This window comes from Nyctibius grandis, chromosome 8, assembly GCF_013368605.1.
Source record: "Nyctibius grandis isolate bNycGra1 chromosome 8, bNycGra1.pri, whole genome shotgun sequence".
NCBI classification, from domain to species: Eukaryota; Metazoa; Chordata; class Aves; order Nyctibiiformes; family Nyctibiidae; genus Nyctibius; species Nyctibius grandis.
In genome coordinates, this window is record NC_090665.1 from 31,734,629 (window position 1) to 31,758,616 (window position 23,988).

General features: G+C 41.1%; 1 protein-coding gene and 1 long non-coding RNA gene across 2 annotated transcripts; one reads left to right on the forward strand and one right to left on the reverse strand.

The window, feature by feature from the left end:
* Positions 1-1,376: 1,376 nt before the first annotated feature.
* On the reverse strand, positions 1,377-21,805 carry CDC7 (cell division cycle 7). Its single transcript, XM_068406903.1, has 11 exons — positions 21,712-21,805; positions 17,311-17,394; positions 15,309-15,444; positions 14,576-14,669; positions 14,351-14,493; positions 8,893-9,142; positions 8,220-8,315; positions 7,215-7,393; positions 5,852-5,934; positions 2,762-2,911; positions 1,377-1,753 (listed from the first exon to the last, which is right to left on the reverse strand). Exons 1-11 carry the CDS (start codon positions 21,803-21,805, stop codon positions 1,377-1,379), a joined length of 1,686 nt encoding a protein of 561 aa, XP_068263004.1.
* On the forward strand, positions 9,496-19,401 carry LOC137666719 (uncharacterized). Its single transcript, XR_011048685.1, has 4 exons — positions 9,496-9,591; positions 15,058-15,138; positions 15,731-15,774; positions 19,316-19,401. It is a non-coding gene; the product is annotated as an uncharacterized lncRNA (long non-coding RNA).
* Positions 21,806-23,988: the final 2,183 nt, after the last annotated feature.

Here is a 23,988-nt window from a genome sequence, read left to right on the forward strand (position 1 = left end):
ACATTACCATCACTTTCTATGTATTCAAGATTTTGCATATACTGAAATAATGTCTCTTCAGCCCTGGCCCTGGTCAGGACCTTCGCACTGTTATAACCACCAGCTCATACGAGAAGGCTTATACAAAAGTTATCAAAGCAGCAATCTTTTCTCAGAATGGCTTGTAACCTCTTATAGCAACTACTCTATTAGCATTTCAAGAAGTGTACATGGAAAAACACTGTATTAAGTTTCAGTCTCTGGAATTATCAAGGGGTTTAGAGTAACTTCTGCTGAACATATAATGTAACTTACTTTGCACATTGAATGTATGGGGTTAGAGGTTATTAAGGTTGTTTTTCCTACTTAGGACCAGACAATAGCTAGCTTCTAACTCTGTGGTAAGACTTCCTTGATAATTAAGATACTTCCACCATGACAGTCATACACACTAGCGCTATCTGAAAAGTGTTTTCTGTCACTGAGGAATTTATGCAGGAAACAAATGTGTGTAATTCTTCCTGAACAGAAACAGCCCCCAGGAAAACCTCACCTGACTAATTTTTTAGAAGCATCTCTAGACAATCTTCTGAAGTTGTAAAACCAAATCCTTTATTTAACAGATATTCTTTAAAAAAAAGCAATTTCCATAACAGAAATCAAACCTATGCATGTCACATGAGACACTCTGAAGGCAGTAGTTGTTGAATATTGAGAGTTACCCATGGCACTGAGGAAACATGGGCTATGCAAAATGAGTAACAGCATTTATTACTATCGCCTAAGTAGGAAAGACCAGTCAGGAACAAAAATGTACTTTTAAAGCAGTTATGCTTTTCTTTTGATGACATAACCTCCAGCACCTGCCCTCTCCTCTAGCAACACTCCCAAAGCAATACTGTTCTCTGAAAATAGTCTGAACAAAATTAACACACTTTGTTCCATTTTCAGTCCCTCACGTACTAATCAGGAACACAGCAGAGATATGCAAGGATGGAAAAAATCTCAAGCACTTTCTTATTTCAGTCATACCTTAAGGCAAATTTGTAAATTTTAATATCTCAAGAATTAAGCATAGAACTTGTAAAACTCTCCTTCTTTGTAGTATTTGATCAAAGTTAACTTCCTCAGAGAACAGGTATGAACAGCAATAACCCCTCAGCAGTGTCTTAGGATAAGACCATGTTAGTGATGTTTGTGTAATTTTTACATCTGCAAGCATTTCTTAAAGTAAACTGACATTTGCAGTCCAACTGTACAAGACAATTTCAGTAGTTCTGTGCACAGTGTGATGGTATTTCAATGAGCATAAATGTTGAGGGCAACAAGGTAAAAGTACCTCAGTATCACATTTCCACGTAAAATGTATGAAAGCAATAATAGAATATGGTATCTTCTCAGAGTCTCATGTCTTTGAAAAAAGGATGTAGCAAAGCCTCTTTTGCAGTTATTCTTGTTGCAGGGTTTAAGTCTAGTAGCTTATCAAGTAGGTCATATGCCTCATCAGGAACCTGATCCCATCCTTTCATGTCTGTTGCCTTCATTTCCAAAGCACCATCACCTTCCTGAAAGCTCTTTAAGTGCTGAATTTGTTTTCTGGGTGTCTCAGGAAGACACGGTTTGTCTACTGCAACTGGCAAAGCTGAGTCATTTACAGACTTGCTGGACACTTCACCCTGGGATCTCTTACAGCTGCTATTTGTTCCTCTCAACTTCTCACAGAGGGTTCTTAAGTTTTGTGCTGGGACAACTTGGGTACACAGAACTGATTTACCTAGAAAAAAAAATTTACAGTAAGCGACATCTTCTTATCCTTTCTATGCAACTGTAACTTCTAAGTTTGTTTCACAGAAACTTCATGCCTTGAAGTGTAACCAGCATTTAAAAAAAAACCCAACAAACATCAAAGCACACAACCTATGGAAAAAAACAAATCCAACCCCTCTCCCCCTCCAAACCAGCCATGTGTTACAGCAATAGCCCTAGCACATCAGAAGGATAATAGTCTCAGTTCTGCTCAGAACAAAGCTGGGTTTATTCGTGAAGTTATGTAGTGACAGGTTGTCACCTACCCCACACACCATCTTTTTGCATTTCACTATCATTTTAACAGAACTGAAGAAAATTAGATATCCTGATTTTTACACTTCCGTCTGGAGAATGAAAATCGGTGCTGTCAGTTACACCTCCAGGTAGCAAGTGCTGCAATGTTTGGCTTGCAAATAATTAGGGGAATGGTTATTTTAGATTTTTGTGTGTTTTGTGGTGGTGGTTTTGTTTTTTTAAACAGGCCAGCTGTTGGTTTTTGGTTTTGTTTTTTTTACTAGCTCTTCTTGAGAGGAGGGAAAAAAGCAAGGTTTACATCATCTAAATATTAAGTTATAGTGACTTAAGCTTCCAGGGTACATTTTTCAGGAATAGAAGCATTGCCTTAAGACCCTAACCAAATGCCAGCAGAAAACATTTAGTTGGCATATTTCACCTCAAGTGGCCTTGACTTGGTGAAAGGCAGTAGACAGGTTGGGAAACCTATGGCATGAAGTACCCCACATACAAATTATAAAAAATAGAAAAATACAAAACTTTCTTAAAACTCAGTATATATAGACTAGCACTTTTAGTGTTTTACATGCAAAAAACTGTGATTTACCTCCAAAATGTCTCCCAAACTTAAAAATATATTTATATATTAAAAAAAAATATCACAGATTGTAAGTCACTGCATTAAATAGCAGACCAAGCATACATTTTCCCCTTTTCCCCATAATTAAGGTTTGCATACCAAAAGATTTAGCAGCCTGAATGGTTTCTCTGGATCCACGAACTGTCATAATTTGTGCCAAAGCAGTTAAATCATCACTTGCTTTGTAAAATGGATACCGTCCACTGAGCAGAGAAAGGAATACAATTCCTGCAGACCACATGTCAATTGCTGCAATTGAAAGCAAACTTAGTAATAACTAAACTCACAATTTCATCACAAACAAAATCACAACTTTCTCTAAAAAGAAATTATGACCTGAAAAGTTTCTGTCAGAAAAAGTTGTGTTCCGAATTACTTACTGACTTTGGTCACATAGATAACACTTCAGCAAACAGTGGAAATCACTATAATTAGTTTGAAGAATAATTTCCTGCTTTGGTGCAGAGTGAGTGTTTAAGCTTTTCCATAGAATTTTTCATATGAGTAATTCCTTTAACTTGCTAAACTTAAAATGTACTAAAAAACAATGTTTGAGGTTGTTTTACCCAGGGAGATGTGAGGGGGCGAAAAACTGGCTAGTTTTGATACTTATTTACATTTGCTTTATATGAAGAAAATCTTAGATAAAGAACATAAAAAAATAATTCACAAATGAATGCGAATCTGAATTTTTCTGGGACTGAGGCTGCCAAAGTTAGGCCGTACTAAAAATTTGTCTTCCGCTGAACTTTGTTCTTCTCTAATATGAAATCACTTGAGAAGACAGCCAGTGTAAGAACTGCAATAGTTAGAAGTTATTCATCACTTTCATTGTGTTATGAAGAGTACAGAGAGTACTCTGGGGATAGACGCCAAAGCATGATGGAAACTTTAATACTGAAAGTTATGAGAATACCTGTCTGCCATAAGTTTTTGGCTCACTAAAGTGCACATTTTGAAAGATGGCAAGGAAAGTGAAGGAGAGAGCGTGAAGAATTCTCAAACTCTAAAGAGAAAAATTAACAGTTGGGAAATAAAGCCATAGTTATTCTGCTTCTCTTAAAAAAAAAAGTAGTAAATTAGGCAGTAGTTAATTTGGACATTTTAGTTAGAAACAATATTAGCACAGGACTTTGGAAAAAAAAAAAGTATTATGTTGACTTCAGATGCAAAACCAGATTTTAAGTCTTTTACTAAAAAAAAAAAAATCCAAGTTAATCATTTGGCACAATTTACAGTGGAAAAACTTTGTATCTTCTTCATAGTTCCTGTAAAAAAGTTTTAGTATTACTGTATCACTGTTGAAAAGATCATACTATCTGTTTGAGGTGTTGTGAATCACCCCAAGTATGTGGTTGGGAAGCTGGAGTCATCAAGGTCAAGACTTTTAAAGATGTTTAATTACTTAACTCTTGCTGAAATTAACAGACATTATATATCTCAATGGATAGTAAATCTTTGTCCTACAATTCTGTTAGAGCTGGCACCATCAGCAGACTGCAAGATCCCGTGCAATGACATCAAAATCATGATTCCTCTCTATGCTTTTGTCTAGTGTTATCCAACTAGCGAGGCAGACTGAGGAAAGGGCAGCAGAGGGACAAACCAAGTTAAAGTGTAACTGGACCTGTATAATGTCAACTTGGGAGTTTAGGTTGTATTCCCTGCACTATGAACCTGGGTCAGATGCACTGAGGTAGCTCTGGATAGAGTCAGCTGGATCCAGCTGGTAACTTGGTCTCAGCACAGAGATCAGAACTAGTAGTAAGATTGGCAGGAATACAAGGAGGTGACTACAGCAGTCCCAGATGGAAGTGGACAAGAAGATTTGTTAGTTCAAATACGACATAATCTCATAAATATTTGTATTAGTCTACAAAGTTCTAATTAAGGCCTTTGTTGACATACTACAGGAGCTCAGCACCACTGACTCAGTACTTTTAGGGCTGTCTGTGCCACACCCAAGGGTTTCCAGATTTACCCATATTGTCTGTAATCCTGCTCTCCATTACCCTAGAGAACAGAAAACTGTCTGAAAGCATATTTAACACTAGCATGTGTCCAAGATTTCCTAGGTATGTCTTCTTTCTGCCTAAACTCTGTCTAGACAGATTCAGAGATTGTCTAAACTTGTCCTGGATTTCTGGATGTCTTCTAGCCCATAAAGCTGGCTGTTATAGCACAGGCACAGTAACTCCAAACAGGCTGCCACACCTCTTGAAATCCGAGTCATACCCACAGCATAGATGTTGTTTCAAATAACATTAAGCTATCTAGGGATAAACTGATCAAACGTATTGTTAAGTCTGTTCTGAGTGTGTATACATACTTTAAGTATTGAAAACCGACTATTTTCTCAAAAGGTATTCAGCAAAGAAGTGGCTAAAAACTCTTATTTTAAATCCAATTTTTGAGGACATTTGTATTTATCTCCCTTTTTCATAAGTCAAAACTCCTGGTCATACACCAAATGTTTAACAGGTAACTTTGCTTTTATTGGTCCTCTGTTCTCCAGGTAGGCACAATCTCCTCCATCCTACTTGCATCATCTAATGCATTAAACATCCCTCTGCTCCGCCCTGCTACTTACCCAGACTACTGAAACTTAGTACCTTGATAGTTTTTAACCCTGAGAAATTAAAAATTTAGTAAGAAAAATTATTACATTTACAGACCAGCTATTTAAAGCACTAGCAAAAAGGAAAAAATCTGGTAAAAGTATTAACCAACACTTTCTAAAACATATTTGCAATTATACCATTAACTATACCTGCTATGACAGCAAACTATATGTGACAATCTGTCTAGAAGTCTCACGTATGTCCTCTCCCCAAGATTTATTCAGGATTTTACTTGAATAAATAAGCCAATAAGCCAAGAAACTTGATAAAAAGTTACAGCTTTGTTTTCTTTTAAAACACATTCAGCTGCTGCATAGGGCACTACCCCTCAAATGAATAAAGACATATTCAAGTTTCAAACACAGGAAGAATATTCCTAACTTGTTCTTACTCTGAATGATAAACTTTTAGTTAGAATCAGGAAATGCTTGGTAAGTGTTAGAACAGATGATAAAATTAATTTCCCATGTAAACAAAAACCCTCCCATAAAAAAGACAACATAATATGCATAAAAGAGAAGGACCAAAAGGTAAAAAAAGGCATTCGTTTCAGTCTGTTGTGCAGTACCTGTGGTCTGAGTGGGGCACTTTGTTAATACTTCTGGTGCTCTGAATCCAGGTGTTCCTGCCCTGGGAGCAACTTGCTGGCACCTTGTAATGAGACAAACATGTTTAGAATATGAAAATTGATAAATAAGTTCTAATTATAATAATGATTAATATTATTTTTAGAATATACTTGTGTAAGATGTATAAACAGCCTAACCCTGCCTTATTCAAGTTTTACAGAAGTTTGAAGCATCTTATAATTACCTAGCATGAAATTATTATGTTGCATAAGACAATAAATTTATTATCTATTATATTATTATATTTTTATTCTATTATCTAGCTTAAGGTAATAGCACAGAAATACTTATTGCATACTTCACTCACAACGACCTTTTTTAGTTTCACGCAACAGCAGCATCATTTTTGCTAAAGGCATGTTTTCATAGAAAACTTTAAAGTTGAGACTAATTAACCAAAGGCAAAAAAATGCACTAGATTCCTGAATGTGGATGCTCTGGCTTTGTATTAGTCCACAGCAAACTAAGGTTCACTGTTTTTCAGTGTTGACAAGAATTTACTTTTCATTAGATTAGCAAAAAGGTGTGAGATTATCATTATTTTAAAAAGACTTTCCAGAGCTTCCTTGTATGGCTCAAAGTGTCATCCTTCCATGGGCCACTTCTCTTTCGAGTCTGGCAAATTCCTCACATTTCATACTTCTGCAATGAAGTTGATATCATCATATTTTGACAGTCTGGGAAGTGAGGGGACCCCACAGTTTCATGACTATGCCTAGTAAGCAGAATTCTCTGCATTAATCTGTGTTCCTTAATATGTGGATAAAAGGCAATAGTAGATCATAAACAAAACTAACTGCAGAAGAATGGAGTTGAACTGAGTTATTAAGATTCTCTAACCTGTCTATTATAAAAATTTAAACATTATTTTTTAAATGAACAAATACAAAACAGTCATATTTCCTTTTTATTCTACATTTCATGATTTCCAGAATCCAAATCGTTGGCATGATTTAGGCCTATTAGATAACTACTAATGACAGATTGATATATTGTCTTCTCTAAGTGTAATTAACTCAAGGGATTTTCTACAACACATGTAGGTGGATAATTAAATACAACAATAAAAATCATTAACAGTGAACATTAACAGTGAATCTCTCTTGCCACAGATAGCAGTGAACCAATTATTCTGTGAATTCCATTAACTACTCATTTAAAAAGAGCATACTCAGTGTTTTAAGGGTTGCACAGATCAAATGCTATCTTTCACCTACTAAATCAGCTGTCTAGTAAATCTAAGTTTCTGACCTTGCTTGACAGCATAGCAGACAATTTTATAACGTTATCAAAGCAAATTACCTTGAAAGGCAAACACTGCAAACTCTATCCGTTGCGTAACAGTCACAGGTCAGGTTTGAGGGACAACCACTGGCAGCTTTCCTGGCTGCCCCATTGCTCACTGTTTTGGTAGAAATAATCTTCTTCTTTGTTACTAACTTCCTCGACGAAACATCTGTCATCTTTGATTGTTTTATGAGCTGCAATGGAGATATTTTAGAGAAGGTGACATACTTAAGAAGGTTCCCTTTACAAATAGATAGGCCAGTTCCTAAAATACTAAGACTCATCAGCAAGAAGCTGCAATTTTAGAAGAGAAGACAGCAAACCTTTGTATCACAACATCTACAAAACCAGCACTGGAGCTTTCTAAATATCCTGATTTCCTCCCCTTCTCCTTTGGAAAACATTTTTTCAGTGTTTACTAAAAAACAATATATATTAGATATTCTGAAGCTACAAGACAAGTATTATTCAAGTTAGCACAATGTTTCAAAAATTCTTTTGGTTCAACATGAGAATAAAAAAAAAACCTTTACAAAATGTCACAGCAACACACTGGCACTAACTCTAATTCTACAATAAGATGATCACTGTTGGCCAAACCCTCTAATTTAGTTGGGGCTTTCCCCTTGTCATATTAAATACTAATTACAAAAAGTACAGAAAAATATTTATGTCAAGTTTTCTCTCCAGCTTCAACTGCAAAATGAAAAAAAAAACCAGTTTCACAAGCTAAGTATATTTTAGGTGCACAAATACATGTGTACGAAAAAAACTAACTTAGCACGCAAACGATCAGCTAGGGGGACAGCCATGTAAGTAGCTCCTTAAGATTTTCAAAAGGGACTGAAACAGAAATGAAAAATTCTTTGAGCCTTTCAGCAAAGACACACTTAATGATCTGCTCAAAAACTTTTTAGTTCCACAGCATCCTGGAGCAGTGTCCAGTCTTACAGAACAACCAGTTCTATAATTTCTCAAATATGTAACAGACTGCTCTTACTGATGAGTCATACTTCTTACTTTTGTACTCGAGTTCTCCTGGTATGTGGAACTATAGACATTGAAATTCCTCTCTCCAAAGACAGAGCGCTGGACAGAATGGTGCACAGAATCTTCCTGCAATACCAACAAAAAGGACAATAAGGATCCTATCTAACACACAGTCAGCTGGATACTGACAGTTCAGAGGAAAAAAAAAAAAAAAAAAAGGTGTGAACTGACATAAAGCAAGAACAGCTGCATGGTAAGTCATTTTCAGGCATCAGTTTACTGTGGATGAAGAAAACATGAACAGCAAACATGCTTACAAAACGAATCACACCTCAGAAGTGCCCCAAGACAATCTGAACGTCATCTGTACTGCATTTGTTATGCAACTAAGTAACTAAACATAGATGAATAATTATTGGGTTGGGGAGGAGTTCCACAGTATATGTCACTTAAAAAAAAGATATAGGGCTGCCTAAATAGTAACCCATGCTAGGGGTTTGTACAGCCTTCGGCATTGTGTTGTATCTAGCAGATAACGAATGATGCCAATAGGGTTATGTAAAACTAGCCACTTTGATATGATCTGTGGGCTGGGGCCCTGCAAGACAGGCATGCACAGCTTTTGTCCAAGTATTACATCTCCCTCTGTTGGCTGCAGTAATACATTAGACATAGAATAAAATTAATGAAAAAGACTGAGAACCTTTCCTCCTCTTCCTTGTTTAATCTGTATTTTTGAAAGTGAGGTGGACCTTTTATCAGCTGCTTTTGAGGCTGACTGTTGAGCTATCTGTTCAGGTGCTGTGACACTGACAGAAACCCCATTTCTCAAGACTATGGTGGGATTATTTTGCAAGTAACTTCCCTGCTGGTCTTCAGCGTGGGCAGATTTGAGAAGTTCAATTTTTGTATCTGGGGTTCCTTGTGCCAAGCCAAAATCTACCAAGGCATACCTGAAAGACACAAATTTAGAATCAGGACTCACAAAGTATCCATCAACCAGTCCAATTTACTATTCATTACTTGTTTACTTATCTTTTACTCAATATGTTGCTTATCTGTACTGTTACCAGCATCACAGTCCTATTTTCCTCCTTCTCCTCGTCTTGTCCTATCTCACCTATCCCTTCTCACTTCATTGTTTCTTGTCCCAAAATCTTCTCAACTGCATACTCTTTCCAATGGGGTTAAAAAAATATTCCCAGCAACTCCTTTCTGGGGCTCTTCTAGTCCTACAGCTCCGAACCTTCAGCCAACAGTCAAGTATAAGTGACTTGACCCTTGCAGGATTCCCATGGGCAGAGGCATAAACGTAGCAGTGAAGACAAACAAGACTAACAATGCTGAGACTTTTGCCAGACTTCAAGCAATTCTATTGGAGTTTACTTCAGACTTCAAACAGGTAAGACTACATTAGTTCACACTTCAGATCTGTCTTTAAAAGAATTATTTTTTACTACAGCCAGTACAGAGACAATCCAGATGTCTCTGGGTCTCAGACAAACTCAACTCCATGGCCTCCACACCCAAAGTAAAGATTAAGGCTCAAACAAATGCTGGAAAAGCAAAATGACAGTACGAATTCATTTTGACAGATTAAAAAAAAAAATCAGTATTTCTCAAAGTTTTAACCTTGTGGCTTGGCAAAATATAATCAAATCTCCCCTAGAAACTTTCACTACATAGCAAAATACTCACCAATATAGCTATAGGACTGCTAGCACTGAAACACTACCTTATTCTATCTGTTTCAGCTCTTCACAAAAAAACAGACTTGCTTTTTGCAGTCTTTAAATGTTGTGACTTGCAGGCAAAAACCCAACCCTACTAGTTATAAAAATTAATTCAATGTAAGGTGAAAACAGCCCAAATCGAGCTATCTTATCTGTATCAGTTTTACTCTAGCCATGAGTAAAAATTTACAAATATCAGACTATGTACCACAAGTCACTATTAACTTTCTTATAAACAAAAAAACCCACTGATTTTATTCTTCACAGAATCACAGAATCAATCAGGTTGGAAGAGACCTCAGGGATCATCGAGTCCAACCGTTGCCCTTACACCACCCTGTCAACTAGACCATGGCACTAAGTGCCATGTCCAGTCTTTTCTTAAACACATCCAGAGATGGTGACTCCACCACCTCCCTGGGCAGCCCATTCCAATGTCTAATAACCCTTCCTGAAAAGAAATTCTTCCTGATGTCCAACCTGAACCTCCCCTGGCGAAGCTTGAGGCTGTGTCCTCTTGTCCTATCGCTAGTTGCCCCGGAGAAGAGGCCAACTCCCACTTCACTACAACCTCCCTTCAGGTAGTTGTAGACTGCAATAAGGTCACCTCTGAGCCTTCTCTTCTCCAGGCTAAACAACCCCAGCTCCCTCAGCCGTTCCTCATAGGTCAGACCCTCCAGACCCTTCACCAGCTTGGTCGCCCTCCTCTGGACTCGCTCCAACACCTCAACATCTTTCTTGAAGTGCGGGGCCCAGAACTGAACACAGTATTCAAGGTGAACCAGTGCCGAGTACAGAGGGACGATCACTTCCTTAGACCGGCTGGCTACACTATTCCTAATAGAGGCCAGGATGCCATTGGCCTTCTTGGCCACCTGGGCACACTGCTGGCTCATGTTTAGCCGGCTGTCGATCAGCACCCCCAGGTCTCTTTCCACCGGGCCGCTTTCTGACCACTCTTCCCCCAGCCTGTAGAGCTGCATGGGGTTGTTGTGGCCAAAGTGTAAGACCCGGCAGTTGTTTTTGTTGAACCTCATGCCGTTGGTCTCGGCCCATCTATCTAACCTGTCCAGATCCCTCTGTAGGGCCTTCCTACCCTCCAGTAGATCGACACTCCCACCCAGCTTGGTGTCATCTGCAAATTTGCTGAGGGTGCACTCAATCCCTACGTCTAGATCATCTATAAAGATATTGAACAGCACCGGCCCCAGAACTGAGCCCTGGGGAACACCGCTAGTGACCGGCCGCCAGTTGGACTTTGCCCCATTCACCACCACTCTCTGGGCTCGGCCATCCAGCCAGTTTTTAACCCATTTAAGAGTCCACCCATCCAAGCCCCGGGCAGCCAGCTTGTCTAGGAGGATGCTGTGGGAGACAGTGTCGAATGCCTTACTGAAGTCTAGATAGACTACATCCACAGCCCTGCCCTCATCTACTAAGCGGGTCACTTTGTCATAGAAGGAGACCAGGTTGGTCGAGCAGGACCTGCCTTTCATGAATCCATGTTGGCTGGCCCCGATGCCCCGATTGTCCTGCATGTGCCGTGTAATGGCACTCAGGATGATCTGTTCCATCACCTTGCCTGGCACCGAGGTCAGGCTGACAGGCCTATAGTTCCCTGGATCGTCCTTCCGACCCTTCTTGTAGATGGGTGTTACATTCGCTAATTTCCAGTCAGCTGGAACTTCTCCAGTTAACCAGGACTGCCGGTAGATAATCAAGAGTGGTTTGGCAAGTTCATTTGCCAGTTCCTTCATTACTCTGGGGTGAATCCCATCCGGGCCCATAGCCTTGTGGGTGTCCAACTGGCACAGCAGGTCACTAACCGTCTCCTCCTGGATCATGGGAGGTTCACACAGCCCCCCATCCCTAACTTCAGGCTCTGGGGGCCGAGTCTCCTGAGGACAACCGGTCTTGACATTAAAGACCGAGGCAAAGAAGGCATTGAGCACCTCTGCCTTTTCCTCATCCCCTGACACTACACTACCCTCCTCATTCAGCAAGTGGTGGAGGCTCTCCTTGACCCTCCTTTTGCTGTTGATGTATTTGTAAAAGCTTTTTTTGTTGTCTTTGACTGTAGCAGCCAAATCAAGCTCTAATTGAGCTTTGGCCCTTCTAATCTTCTCCCTACACGACCTGGCCACGTCCCTATAGACCTCCCAAGTTACCCAACCCTTCTTCCAGAGCAAGTAGGCTCTCTTTTTTTCTTTAAGTTCTAGTCTAAGTTCCCTGTTTAACCAGGCCGGTCTTTTTCCCCGACGGCTTGCCTTCCTACAGACTGGGACAGCCTGCTCCTGAATATTTAGCAATTCCCTTTTGAAGCATGTCCAGCCTTCCTAGACTTCTTTGCCCTTCAGGACTGACTCCCAAGGGACTCGGCCCACCAGCCTCTTAAACAGGCTAAAGTCAGCCCGCCGGAAATCTAAGGCAGAAGTTCTACTCTTGCCCCTCCTTACTTCCCCCACTATCGAAAACTCTAACATTTCGTGGTCGCTACTCCCAAGACGGCCACCGACCCTCACATCTCCCTCTAGTCCTTCTCTGTTCACAAACAACAGGTCAAGCAGGGCCCCTCCTCTAGTGGGCTCATTTACCACTTGCATGAGGAAGTTGTCCTCCACCCATTCAAGGAACCTCCTAGATTGCTTCCTCTCTGCCATGTTGTATTTCCAGCAGACATCCGGCAAGTTGAAGTCGCCCACGAGTACAAGGGCCGGCGACCGGGCGGCTTCTGACAGTCGCTTGTAAAACGCCTCGTCCGCCTGCTCACCCTGGTTGGGTGGTCTATAACAGACTCCCACCGTAATGTCTGCCCTGCCGACCTTCCCCCTGATCTTCACCCATAAACATTCAACCTTGTCATCCTCACCATCTTCCTCAATTTCAACACAGTCCAAGCACTCCCTAACATACAGTGCTACCCCACCGCCTCTCCTGCTTCGCCTGTCCCTCTTAAAGAGCTTATAGCCATCCATAGTTGCACTCCAGTCATGAGAGTCATCCCACGTTTCTGTGATGGCAACCACATCATAACCTTCCTGCTGTACAGTGGCTTCTAGCTCTTCCTGTTTGTTGCCCATACTGCGTGCATTGGTGTAAACGCACTTCAGCTGGGCTAGCAGCCTTGCCCCCGACGCAGGCCTGTCACCCCTAGGTTCATTTGTGGCTGCCCTGGTCTTATCCCCCTCCCCCATCGAACCTGGTTTAAAGACCTCTTGATCAGCCCTGCCAACTTCTGGGCCACAACCCTTTTCCCCTTCTGATTCAGCTGTTCCCCATCCGGCATAAGCAGGCCCGGTGCCATGAAAGCCGCCCCGTGGTCAACAAACCCAAAGTCCCACCTATGGCACCAGTCTCTCAGCCGCATATTAATCTGTTGTACTTTCATAGTCTTTTCTCTATTTTCACCAAATACCAAAGGAACTGAAGAGAATATCACCTGTGCACCTACCCCCTTTACCAAACGCCCCAGGGCCCTGAAGTCCCTTTTGATTGCCCTGGGACTTCTCTCTTCAATCTCATCCCTACCCACCTGGAATACTAATAGTGGGTAGTAGTCAGAGGGCCTCACCAGTTGAGGAATCCTCCTGGCAACATCCCTTACCCGAGCCCCAGGGAGGCAGCAGACTTCCCTGTGAGTCGGGTCTGGCCTGCATATGGGGCCCTCCGTTCCCCTTAGCAGGGAGTCGCCTATAACAATTACTTTTCTTTTCTCCTTTTTGGAGCTGGTTGCAACCCTCTTACTTGGTTGCTTCTGTTTACGTAGCCCCGTAGAGGATCTTTCACCTAGATTTGTATCTTCCTGACACTCAGGAAGACGCTCAGGGTCCAGCGCCTCATACCTATTCTGCAGGGGGACGTGGGGAGGGGAGGAAGGTCGGGATGGGATTTGCCTGCCACCCCGAGCAGGGACCTGCCTCCATTGCCCCCCATCCCCTAGGTCTCCTCCTGCTCCATGTGGAGGAGGAAGAGGATCCTCCACTACCCGGGGAGCATTAGGCCTGTCCGTTTTCCCCAGGACAGGCAAGGAACAGCACTGCCCGCCATCCTCTTCCTGGGATACTCTTGTACTCCTTAACCTTTCCACCACCTCCTTGAGTAGGGCCACCAAGGAGATCAGGAGATCTTCTCATTCTTATTAAAAAATGTAGTACTTTCACTCGATAAAAATCTTCATTTTTTCAGGTACTTGTCACTCTATGAGGAAGATATTACGTTAAGTATGAAAAAAGGAAATTCCTTCCCTCCTCAAGTCCCTAAACACAGAAAGAAAAGTTTTACAAATAAAAAAAATAATCTTTTTTAGCATTACTTAAGCACATGTTATGTGGCTGGAAGGGAAAAAAACCCAAAAGCCTAACTGACTCTGTTCTGTCAAGGCACACATCCCCATATGAGATCACAGTACGCTCATCTGGACAGACTTACTCTTTTAGCCGCCTGTTGTAGAGGAAGTTACTGGGCTTGACGTCACGGTGAACAATTCCAAAGTGATGAATGCGCCTCAACGCTTTAAACAGATTAAACATGTATTCCCTCACTTCTTCAAAGGAAAGAGAATTCAAAATGTCCTGAAAGATTATTTGGATACTGTAATTGTCTAACTGCTTTTAATGAAAAAGTTTTACTACACATAAAAAGTCTGGGACTCACCAAGAAGGATTCATGTTCCAGATATGGCATAACAATAACCACATGATCATTTTTCCTAAAGCAATATTTAACTCCCATAACGTTATCTTGTCCCCTAAAAGAAAAGTAATGTCACTGAATAAAGACCAGAAGATGGATGTTTATCTTCCTTCATTTCTTAAAAACTTCAGGCAGGCTTTCTTTTGTAATCTAATTTATATTTTGACAGCAAACTTATCAGCAGTCAGTAGTTACGCTGTTGCCTCTCATTGCTATGTTCCATTTGAGTTCTGAAATTTGAGGGCTCCACAGATTATTTGTGGGGCCATGGTTTGTAGTTACACTGTAATTAAACGTAGGACCTAACCTTCATGATACCAACTACTTTAAGAAGGTGCTATTCAGCACACTCTGGCAACAAGTATTCGTTCCTAAAGCTATATTTTCTGATTAAGAGATTATTTTTTCCAAGCATTTCAGAACTGGAATTTTTGTTATCACAGAGATACATCATAGAACTTCTCTGATGGAAAATACAGCACCATCCGTAAACTGAGACTTGCAGAAAAGGGCATCCATTTCAGGTAAGACACTCCGTTTCTTATTTGCTCTTGATAAAAAGAATATACATTTTTACAGTTAAAAAAAAAAAAAAAGAAAGCAAAGTGCCAAAACTTAAAATAAATAAATACAGAACAGTGAGACAATGTTCAGAAGTTTAGTCATGACAATCATGATTTTTTTGTATATGTACCCTGCTACTGTGAGGCACTGAAGTTCTGCAGCAATTCGCAGAGGGTGGCTGGTTGGAATCAAGTGTTTCAGAGCCATTTTTTCCTCATATCCTGTTTGTAGCTGTGCTGTGGCCAAGTAAACAGAACTAAAAGTACCTGTAAAGAAGGGAGAAAAACAGTCTTCAGCATTATTAATTAGGTCAATTCAGATTTTTACAGAAGCGATCTAGCTGTTCACAATCCTGCAATATACTTGATACTACATCAAAAGCAGATTCTAGAAGAGAAAAATGCAGTTCCTTTTTTCTACTACTGAATGCAGTGATCTTGTATACAAGTTTTTTATGTCAGTAAAAATGCAAATGTAACACTGTCTAACTTGCCTGGGACACAGAGCTCTTTGAATGTAAATTTCCTGTCTTTGATTTGCTTTCTTGTTTAGGTCGCCTACTTTCATCTGACATCTAACTCTTCTCTCCCTGTCATGTAAGTGGGCTATATAATGCTAATCTGGAAAGCGCTGCCTTTACTATTCAAAGCACTTCTGAAATTGCTACATTTTTCTTAATTCTGTTACCTTATCTATAAAGTAAGACTTCTTACGTGATGTGTAACTTTACTATTTGTTTGCCCAGAGCATTACCACATAGACAGAATGTGGTAGTCATTTGAGAAAGTGAGTATTCAGACTGTACGATAAACTTACCCATGCATTTGATTTCAAGGATATCCTAAGATACCTCTTAGGAACTTAATTTATCCTAATGATCTGAGATATCTGAACATACAAGTTGAAGCATTCTTCATATGAACAAACAGTACAAATTACTTTTGATTACATTTTAAGTATTGTGTTTGCATCATGCTAGTTCAACAGTCTGTAAGTGCATACATACATAAAATGCCAGCAAAAACTCTAAATACTCCTTGAAGTCATAAAAAAAATCTAGAGTCTCATACATTCAGTAGAATTGAATATAGCAACAAGGGTTACCAAGTTGATCTAAGACATTATTTTTGGCTGTGAGAACTGCTAAAATGAAAGTGACTCCAGAGTGGAAACCTAAGCTGAAGCTTATTTTCTCATGATGCTGCAGAACTGCAAGCGGTATTTTTTAAAAGCATTGTTTGCTCCCAAGAGCAAAATCAGAGTACTATTCATAACCAGAGATTTTGTTTAATTATACTGTCTTTTTTTATGATAGGCACAATTTGTTGTTGTTTTTAAAATTTTGTATTGCTGTGGTGAACGGTGCTGGGTATTTTTAAGGGGGGGAGGTTTTGAGACAAAACTTTTAGCCATCTAGCCTGCCGTCACAGGTATTCCATCACAAAACAGCCGTAAAACAATCCAGCTTCTCATCAACAACTTGTTTTAAAAGTGTGGAGTGTCACAAAGCATTTCAGAGATCAAATGGGTGAAGTTCCAAAAAGTGCTGAAAACCCACACTCAGAAGTGCTTAAGAATCTATTTATGCCTAACGTTTATTGAATGTATCTGTTGAAGGCAAGGCGTACACAAATGTTCTAAACTTTGATACTGTATGTCTTTAAAAAAAAAAAAAGGTGTTTTTTTTTTTTAAATAAAGCAGCTATAATCTTTCAGCCTCCTCCTCCAGTTCTGCCCACAGAGTTTCAGTGGTAACAAAGCCAACTTAAGGAACAGCAGTTAAATATGTCAGAACACAGCTGCATATAAATAGATTTCTCGTGTAAAAGAGAAAAAGAATGGAGCGTTAAGACTCATTTACTCAAATCTACCTCCAAAATTTTTAGTTGTTGAAACTGGAATGTTTTTTTGAAAGGCTTTAATATACCAGATTTTCAAGAAAATATCCTGAAAATGTCCCTAATTAACACACCTCTATGCTCAGCAACATATCAGGATTCCTATAGAGACCAAGAAGTAAATCAAAAAGGCATTTGGCTTAAATTGCATGTATTGGGATCTTAGATTTATACATTTTAAGTTAGAAATACCAAAAGAAATCTAAGTCTAAACAAGTTAAATAGAACATTTACCTTCTCCAATTTTTTCCTTAATTTTGAACACATTTACAAGCTGTGGCACTGCTTCATAAAGTTTTTCAATATCTTTTTTAATTCCTGCTGTGGAAAGAATGGGGAAAGTAAGTTAGGAATTGTATTGCTTGATTCAATATCTGATCTATATTTGAGATCACAAATCACACGTCAGTTCATAGGACTGTGAATCCACATAAATAGAGGAAAAAACAGCAGACAGGTATCTATCCCTGCTGATATTACCATCTGCATACTTGATATTATTGTGTTCTTCATCACACTCCCTTACAAGCTGCAGCATTTAAAAAATTTTTTTTTGCTTACTTATCTGCCACCTAGCAGTTCCTGAGAGGGCAAAAGCCTTCTGGTTAGTAAGACATCAGTTTACAGCTCATTGAAAAATGTTTTCATGAGATTTGCAATGTCACTTTCATAAAAGACAAAACTATAATAGTTGTTTCTGTAAGCACAGGAGCATATCCATGGGATGCAAATCAGAAGTATAGAAAAAGAATTTTTTTTTAAGATCAATAATGCAATCTTTCGCACTGTTACTTAAAATAGTAAACACCAAAAAACATGTTTGCTCTGCATTTAAGTTGCTGCACTTTGTGCTGCGATCACTAGATGGCATAACAAGAACATGGTACTGTATTATTTCAAAAAATTGCGTAGTTTTCCATTCAGTTTACGAATCTTTGTAGTTTAAGTGTTCTCTATACCCTGCATAAGAATTCACTTCTTTCGAAGCTATGAAGTATGTAAAGGCTGTGACTAATTTCTGTAAAGCAGGGGTGAAGAATATTTTATTATACAGAACTAAGCACAAACTGGTATTTGGAAAGTCAGTCAAATGGAAGAAAAAAAAAGGTGTATACATCCTTCATCCTAAAAATAAACAACAAATTTAACAGGAATATAGAAATTGTATCGTATACTATGTTTTACCAAGACAGGAAGCCACAAGCAATGAGAACTATTTTCAAAATATCACTGATATGCTAGAAACAATGTATGGATTATCATGCATCCCCAACCTTCTATGTTAGCTCACTTTATACAGCAACAAAATCTGAAGTCTGAACCCTTTCTTCCTTGTAAAAGCCTAATAAATTAGTCGGTAATTCAAGTTATAGTTAACTTCGGATTGCAATCTTTTTTTTTTTTTCCCAAGAATTCATAAAAACCAACATACTAAAAATATTTTTGAGTACTGACGCCTGCTGCCTCTCTTACTACCCATTTACTTATTTTTTTCCTTAAAGTTGTTCCCTCTGCTTCTCCAAGTTATTTTAAGTCATTTCAGGGGGGATATTTCAGGAATGAAACAAACCTCTGCAGTACACACCAAAACCGCTGACATTCATTTAAGATACTGTTTTGATCAACAAATACAAGTAAAAGGTTTATCAGTTCTGCTAGGAATCATATTTTAAAACTTCAAAAATATTCTAGGATAAAAATGGCCAGACTTGTACTAACAGTCAAGATGTACACGACTCTGTGTCTAATAATCCCCGAAGGAAAAGGCTAAGGAAAACAGATCAACTGTACAGTTATTCTAGTTATTCCCCAATTTTACAGAGGCAGATTAAGTTAAACATCTTGAAAAGTAGGCAATTGTCAGTTTGAGAAATCATTTCATTTTCCTGTCAATACAGTAAAAATTTCTGTTGAAACTAACACTAAAAATTCAAGGAGTTACTACATAACATTTTTGAATTGACAGCATTCATATTGCCCATGTGCTCAGAACTTATTAAGAAATTTATCTTATTGCTGTAATTCTTGTTGTTTTGTCACTAAAAAAGAATTATCGATAAAAAGCTTTATAATTTAAAAAGTGGTATTTCCAGTTAGTTTGCACAGTAATTTCAACTTTTTGCCCAAATGCTCATGTATTACATAACAAATGTAAGACATTCAAGAAAGCTTTCTGAAATCTTCAGAAAATACAGGAAGAGGAAAGGCTGATATTTGTTCCGTGTTCTGTTTTCTCCAGGAATACTCAAAGATGTTAAGAGATGAAACCACATAACAGAACTATAAAGAATTTAATGCTGAAATGTTACTGCATCACTCAAAGACATAGGTCTTTCCCCTGAGGAAGATAATCTGTTACTGGGTGCTGAAACATCCTACGGAAACTTCATCGCAAGAGGTCAGTAGCCACAGGACAGAGCTAGAAAATGGTTTTCAACAGTGGTATTGCTGTTGTAACAGAGCCTGTTAGAACAACATTGTTTAGAACTAGTTTGCTGTCTAACCTGCTCCAAATAAAGCAAAACTTAACAGTTTTGTTCCAACACTTGCATTTTAGTCTGACCTCTGGTGAGAGTTGCTTAAGCTTCCGTTTTTACTTTAAAAAATATACTGCCAGTAACTTACAACATAAAATTTGCACTGGAATTTCTCCAGTAAAGTTTCTTGCTTATGAAAAAAGGACTTAATTCTGGCAAAAAGCAAGACTCCTCACACGGACTCAAAAGGCACATCTTTTAAGTCTTTAGAAACTGGCAGATTTCCACTTTCCTCACCATATCAGGTTTTGGGTTGTTTTGTGCCATCAGTCCAACAGTTCTTAGGTAGACACTAACAATCATGAAAAGCTCTTTCAGTAACTGCTATAAAATCTGCCAAATACTCCGTTTTGTCTTGACACTGAATTCAGGTTCCTGCCTGGACAAAGTTCAGTGCTGTTGGAATACTAACAACTGGGTGACACAGGCTGCAGATACTAGGCCAGAGCAGCGCCTACCCAAGGCACTGAGAGCATTTAGTAACTCAACACAACTTCTTGTGTGAAAGATCCTGAAAAGGGCTAGAAACAGTGACTGTCCCTGTTGATAGACAGCAGTATAAACATCATCTGTTCTCTTCTGGGGGCCTGAATCCCCAGTTGGGTATAGAGAACATACAATCATTGTATAATAATAATAATATCCAATATTTTCTGTGAGCAGATTTTAAAGTCATTTCTTTACTTCCTAGAATGACAAAAACATTTGCAGAGCGAGACAAACATTATTTGGCATAACTCTATGTAATTCTGAATGTGGATGTGCAGGGGACTGACAGAGGACTATCTATTTCTAGGAAAATCAGTAGCCATTATAATATAATCTGGCTGACCACCCACACTTACCAAGTATTGTACAGGAAGTCCAGATTGAAGTACATTCACAAAGAGACCCAAAAATGAGCAACAAAAACACTATCAGTGCACAGCCCTAGGTTAACGGTTGGACTTGATGATCTGAAAGGTCCTTTCCAACCAAAACGATTCTATGATTCTATGTTCATAGTTCAGCTTCTCTCGTATGAGCAAGAACAGTGTTTTTATGCACGCAGACACATCTAAGGAAATTTAACGATAAGGCTGGCAATTATAGGTTAAAAGGCTGTCCTGGTTTCAGTGGGATAGAATCATAGAATCAATGTTCTGTTCAGGAAAGCTGCACTTTTGAGAAGACTGCAGCACCCAATACAGTGGGAACAAAGTTGATAAGTCACTTTAGTTTGTGGCCAGCCAGGGTGTGCAGGTTTCCACAGCGATCAAGGCCATGAGCAGTTTTGAGTTAGTCAGGTGCTAAAGCTGGGAGGAGCGAAAGCCAGGGCAGCTGACCCAGGCTGGCCAACAACAGTATTCTATACCATAAACATCATGTCCACTATAAATTGGAAAGTTTGCTGGGGATGGCCCCTCTCTTCAATGGTCGCGATCCCTGGAGGGTCTCGCCCGTCATTCTGCTCCTGAGGCCCGCTCTCCTGTTCGTTGTGACCACCGTGCTGCCGCTGGAGCTGTCCTGCTCACAGTGTTTGACATCTGGCATTCGCTGCTGGGAGCACGCAGCTCCTGACCACTATATGGGCTGAGTATAACCCTGTGTATTCTATATTAGTATTAATAATTGGGTTTCTTATTTTATTGAATGTTTCCATTTCAACCCATGAGTCTCCTTCCTTTTCCCAATTCCCTTTCTCAGCTGGGGAGGGATCACTGGGTGATAGAACAACTGGTTATTGTTTAGCCCTGGGTGTGGGCTAAACGGAGTCAAAGGCAAAATATCATTTTTGTGTACTTGTCTGGTCAGCGAATTTTATTCTCAAAGACTGCCTTTTTGGAATTCTGGTATCCTCTTATAACAACATATTCTGTAATAAATAAATAGTAGGGTTAGCAAATTGTGACAAACTACTGCTGCTGAAGTTTTATAACACATGGAAAGCAGTAATAAGCTTAAAATAAAAAGCAACCTCAAATGTTTTCATTTCATTAATTCTTTATACAATAGGACCATATACAGACAGTCTTGTAATTGATGCTGAAACTTCCTGAAGCAATGAAGAAGACTGTCAGCAACAAAACATGTTAGCAATCAGTATTTTAGCATGTACCTGAAAGCTTGCTGTTCTGCTCATGCTTCCCATGCAAGTCTTCAGCCTGGTGAGCGTGCTGTTCATCACAGCGAGACTTCAACACTGTCTCCATCACAAAACAAACCTGAAGGAAAAATCCAAGACTTTGAGGACTACTTCTGGACACCTGGGGGAGCAAGCATATCTGGTGAGACAATTCCTGGCCCTGCACTGACTTCCTGAGATGAGATTTAGGGGGTCTGAGTAGTTCCACTGTGCTACCTGAAACAATAAAATGTCACCCACCGTCCCAGTGGAAAACTAAACCAGTAAACGCACTCTATCTCTAGTAAGAGGAAAAAGGGGGAAGGGGAGGAAGACTGAAGGATAAACTTAGACACAAGTGATTTTCTTTTATCTGTTGTGTGTTTCCTCATTGACGTTAGATCATTATCTTTTCCCTGAAGTTTGCTTTGAAAGGCAAGGAACTGATGCACACAGGAATAGCTGCTCAGTAACTCATGGTGACTTTTCCATTCCTTTATGTTAAACACACAAGCTACTATCTGCAGACCCGAATACCTCGAATACTTGAGTATATTAAAAAATGGTTTATTAACTTGGAAGTGGGCTTAACAGTTATAAAATGGAACATCAAACAAAGTTTGATTCAGTCAGATATTTAGTTTTTACATTAAAAACCACAAAAGACACCATTAGAGAGAAAAAAATAAGACTAAGACTGAAATGATCCAAAGTTTTTGCTCAGAGAAGATTCTTGCAGTTAAATCACATCTCCAGTTTAAAAAAAAAAGTTCTCTGTAATATGAAAATAAGAAAAAAAACTCCAGATAGTGACAGATTCAAACAGACTACATAGCTTCAGGGTCTTCAGAGTCAGATACTTGAACCTTGCACACAGAAATTAGTGATACTGCTGCTGAATCCTTGGCTAAAGCAACGCTGCTAACAGGAGCACAGTCTGCTGCCACTGAAATGCAAGGCTCCTTTAAATGGGAACTTAACAGACACCTCTGGAAAAAGCTCAGCATGCCAAAAATAAGTTGATATTAATAGTTCTGCTGTTGTCATTTAAGAAAAGCAAGTTTTGTGGCTGGATTAAGTCTTTCAATAAGTTGGTGTTTTCCACAGATACACAACGAACCCGTCTGTTACAAGACAAACGAGAGCAGCCACGCACCCAGAACGCCAGTTTGCGCGGGCTGATGCCGACAGCGCCAGGCAAAGGGAAAACCCCCGCGCTTGTCGCAGCAGGCTGCCTCCCCGGGCAGCCCCTGGTACAAGGCTCTCGGTCAGGCGCTCGTTCCCGGGGACACCGGCGCTGCAGCCCGGGAGCCCGCACGCTGCGGACGGGCGGCAGGACCGGGGGCGCGCGATGGGCGAACGGCCACAGAGGGGGCGGCGGAGGATCCGCGCCGGCTGCCCCCGGCCGTGGGGCTTCCCGGCTGCCACAGCCGCCAGGAAGGAGCGGCGTGACGAAGGGCGCTTCAGCTCCCCCCGACGAGCCACCCCTCCGACAGGCCGGGCGCCCGTTCCGACCGGCCCCACGGGAACTAGCCGCGACCAGGGGGGACCGAGCGGGGCCTCCCCACAGACAAGCCGGCCGCGCCGTGTGGGGACCCCGTCGCCGCGGAGGGGCCGCGCGGTGGCGGCGCTCCCCGGGCCGCCATGGCCGCAGCCGGCGGGGCGGGAGTGCGGTTGGCGGCGGGGCAAGACCAGGGGCTCGCGCGGGGGCTCACTCACGCGGGGCGCGGGCTGCCGCGACGCGCCGGGGTTTTGCCTGCTGCCGCCTTTTGCTGACCGCCCCTCCGCGACCAATCCCGGCCCTTGGCGGAAGCCGCGGCCCCAGCCAATGGGACCGCCGGTCGGAGCAAGGCGTGTTGCTATTGGCCGACCGGCAAGGAGAGGCCCGCCCAGAGCGGCGACCGGCGGCGGCGCGCGCGGGTCGCGAGGCGGCGGGGCGGGCGCGGGCCTGTGTGGGGCGGCGGGCCCGGCCCGGCTTACGGGCACGGCCCGGCTTGCAGGCACGGCCCGGCGCCCGTCCGCTGGTGGGGCGATGGCTGAGGACTGGGCCGGGCTGGCCTAGGCCGACCCGACCCGACCGCTGCTCCAGCCCCACCGCCCCGCGCAGCCGTGCTCCGGCATAGGGCCGGGCAGCGCCGCCCGGCTCGCTCCTGGTCGCCGGCACCGGTTGCCTGGGACTCGTAGCGAGTGGTGGGGAATGAGTGACCGTCGTTCAGCCAGCGTCGTACAGGCGGTGTCCGTGAGGCGATGCCCCGTGCCTCTGCCCGAGGA

Coding starts and splice junctions, on each gene's coding strand:
- CDC7 (XM_068406903.1), bottom strand. CDS start 21,805: ATGGAGACAGTGTTGAAGTCTCGCTGTGATGAACAGCACGCTCACCAG. Junction 14,494..14,575: donor TGGAACATGAATCCTTCTTG/GTGAGTCCCAGA, acceptor ATAATCTTTCAG/GACATTTTGAATTCTCTTTC. Junction 5,935..7,214: donor TGCAGTGTTTGCCTTTCAAG/GTAATTTGCTTT, acceptor TCTCATTACAAG/GTGCCAGCAAGTTGCTCCCA.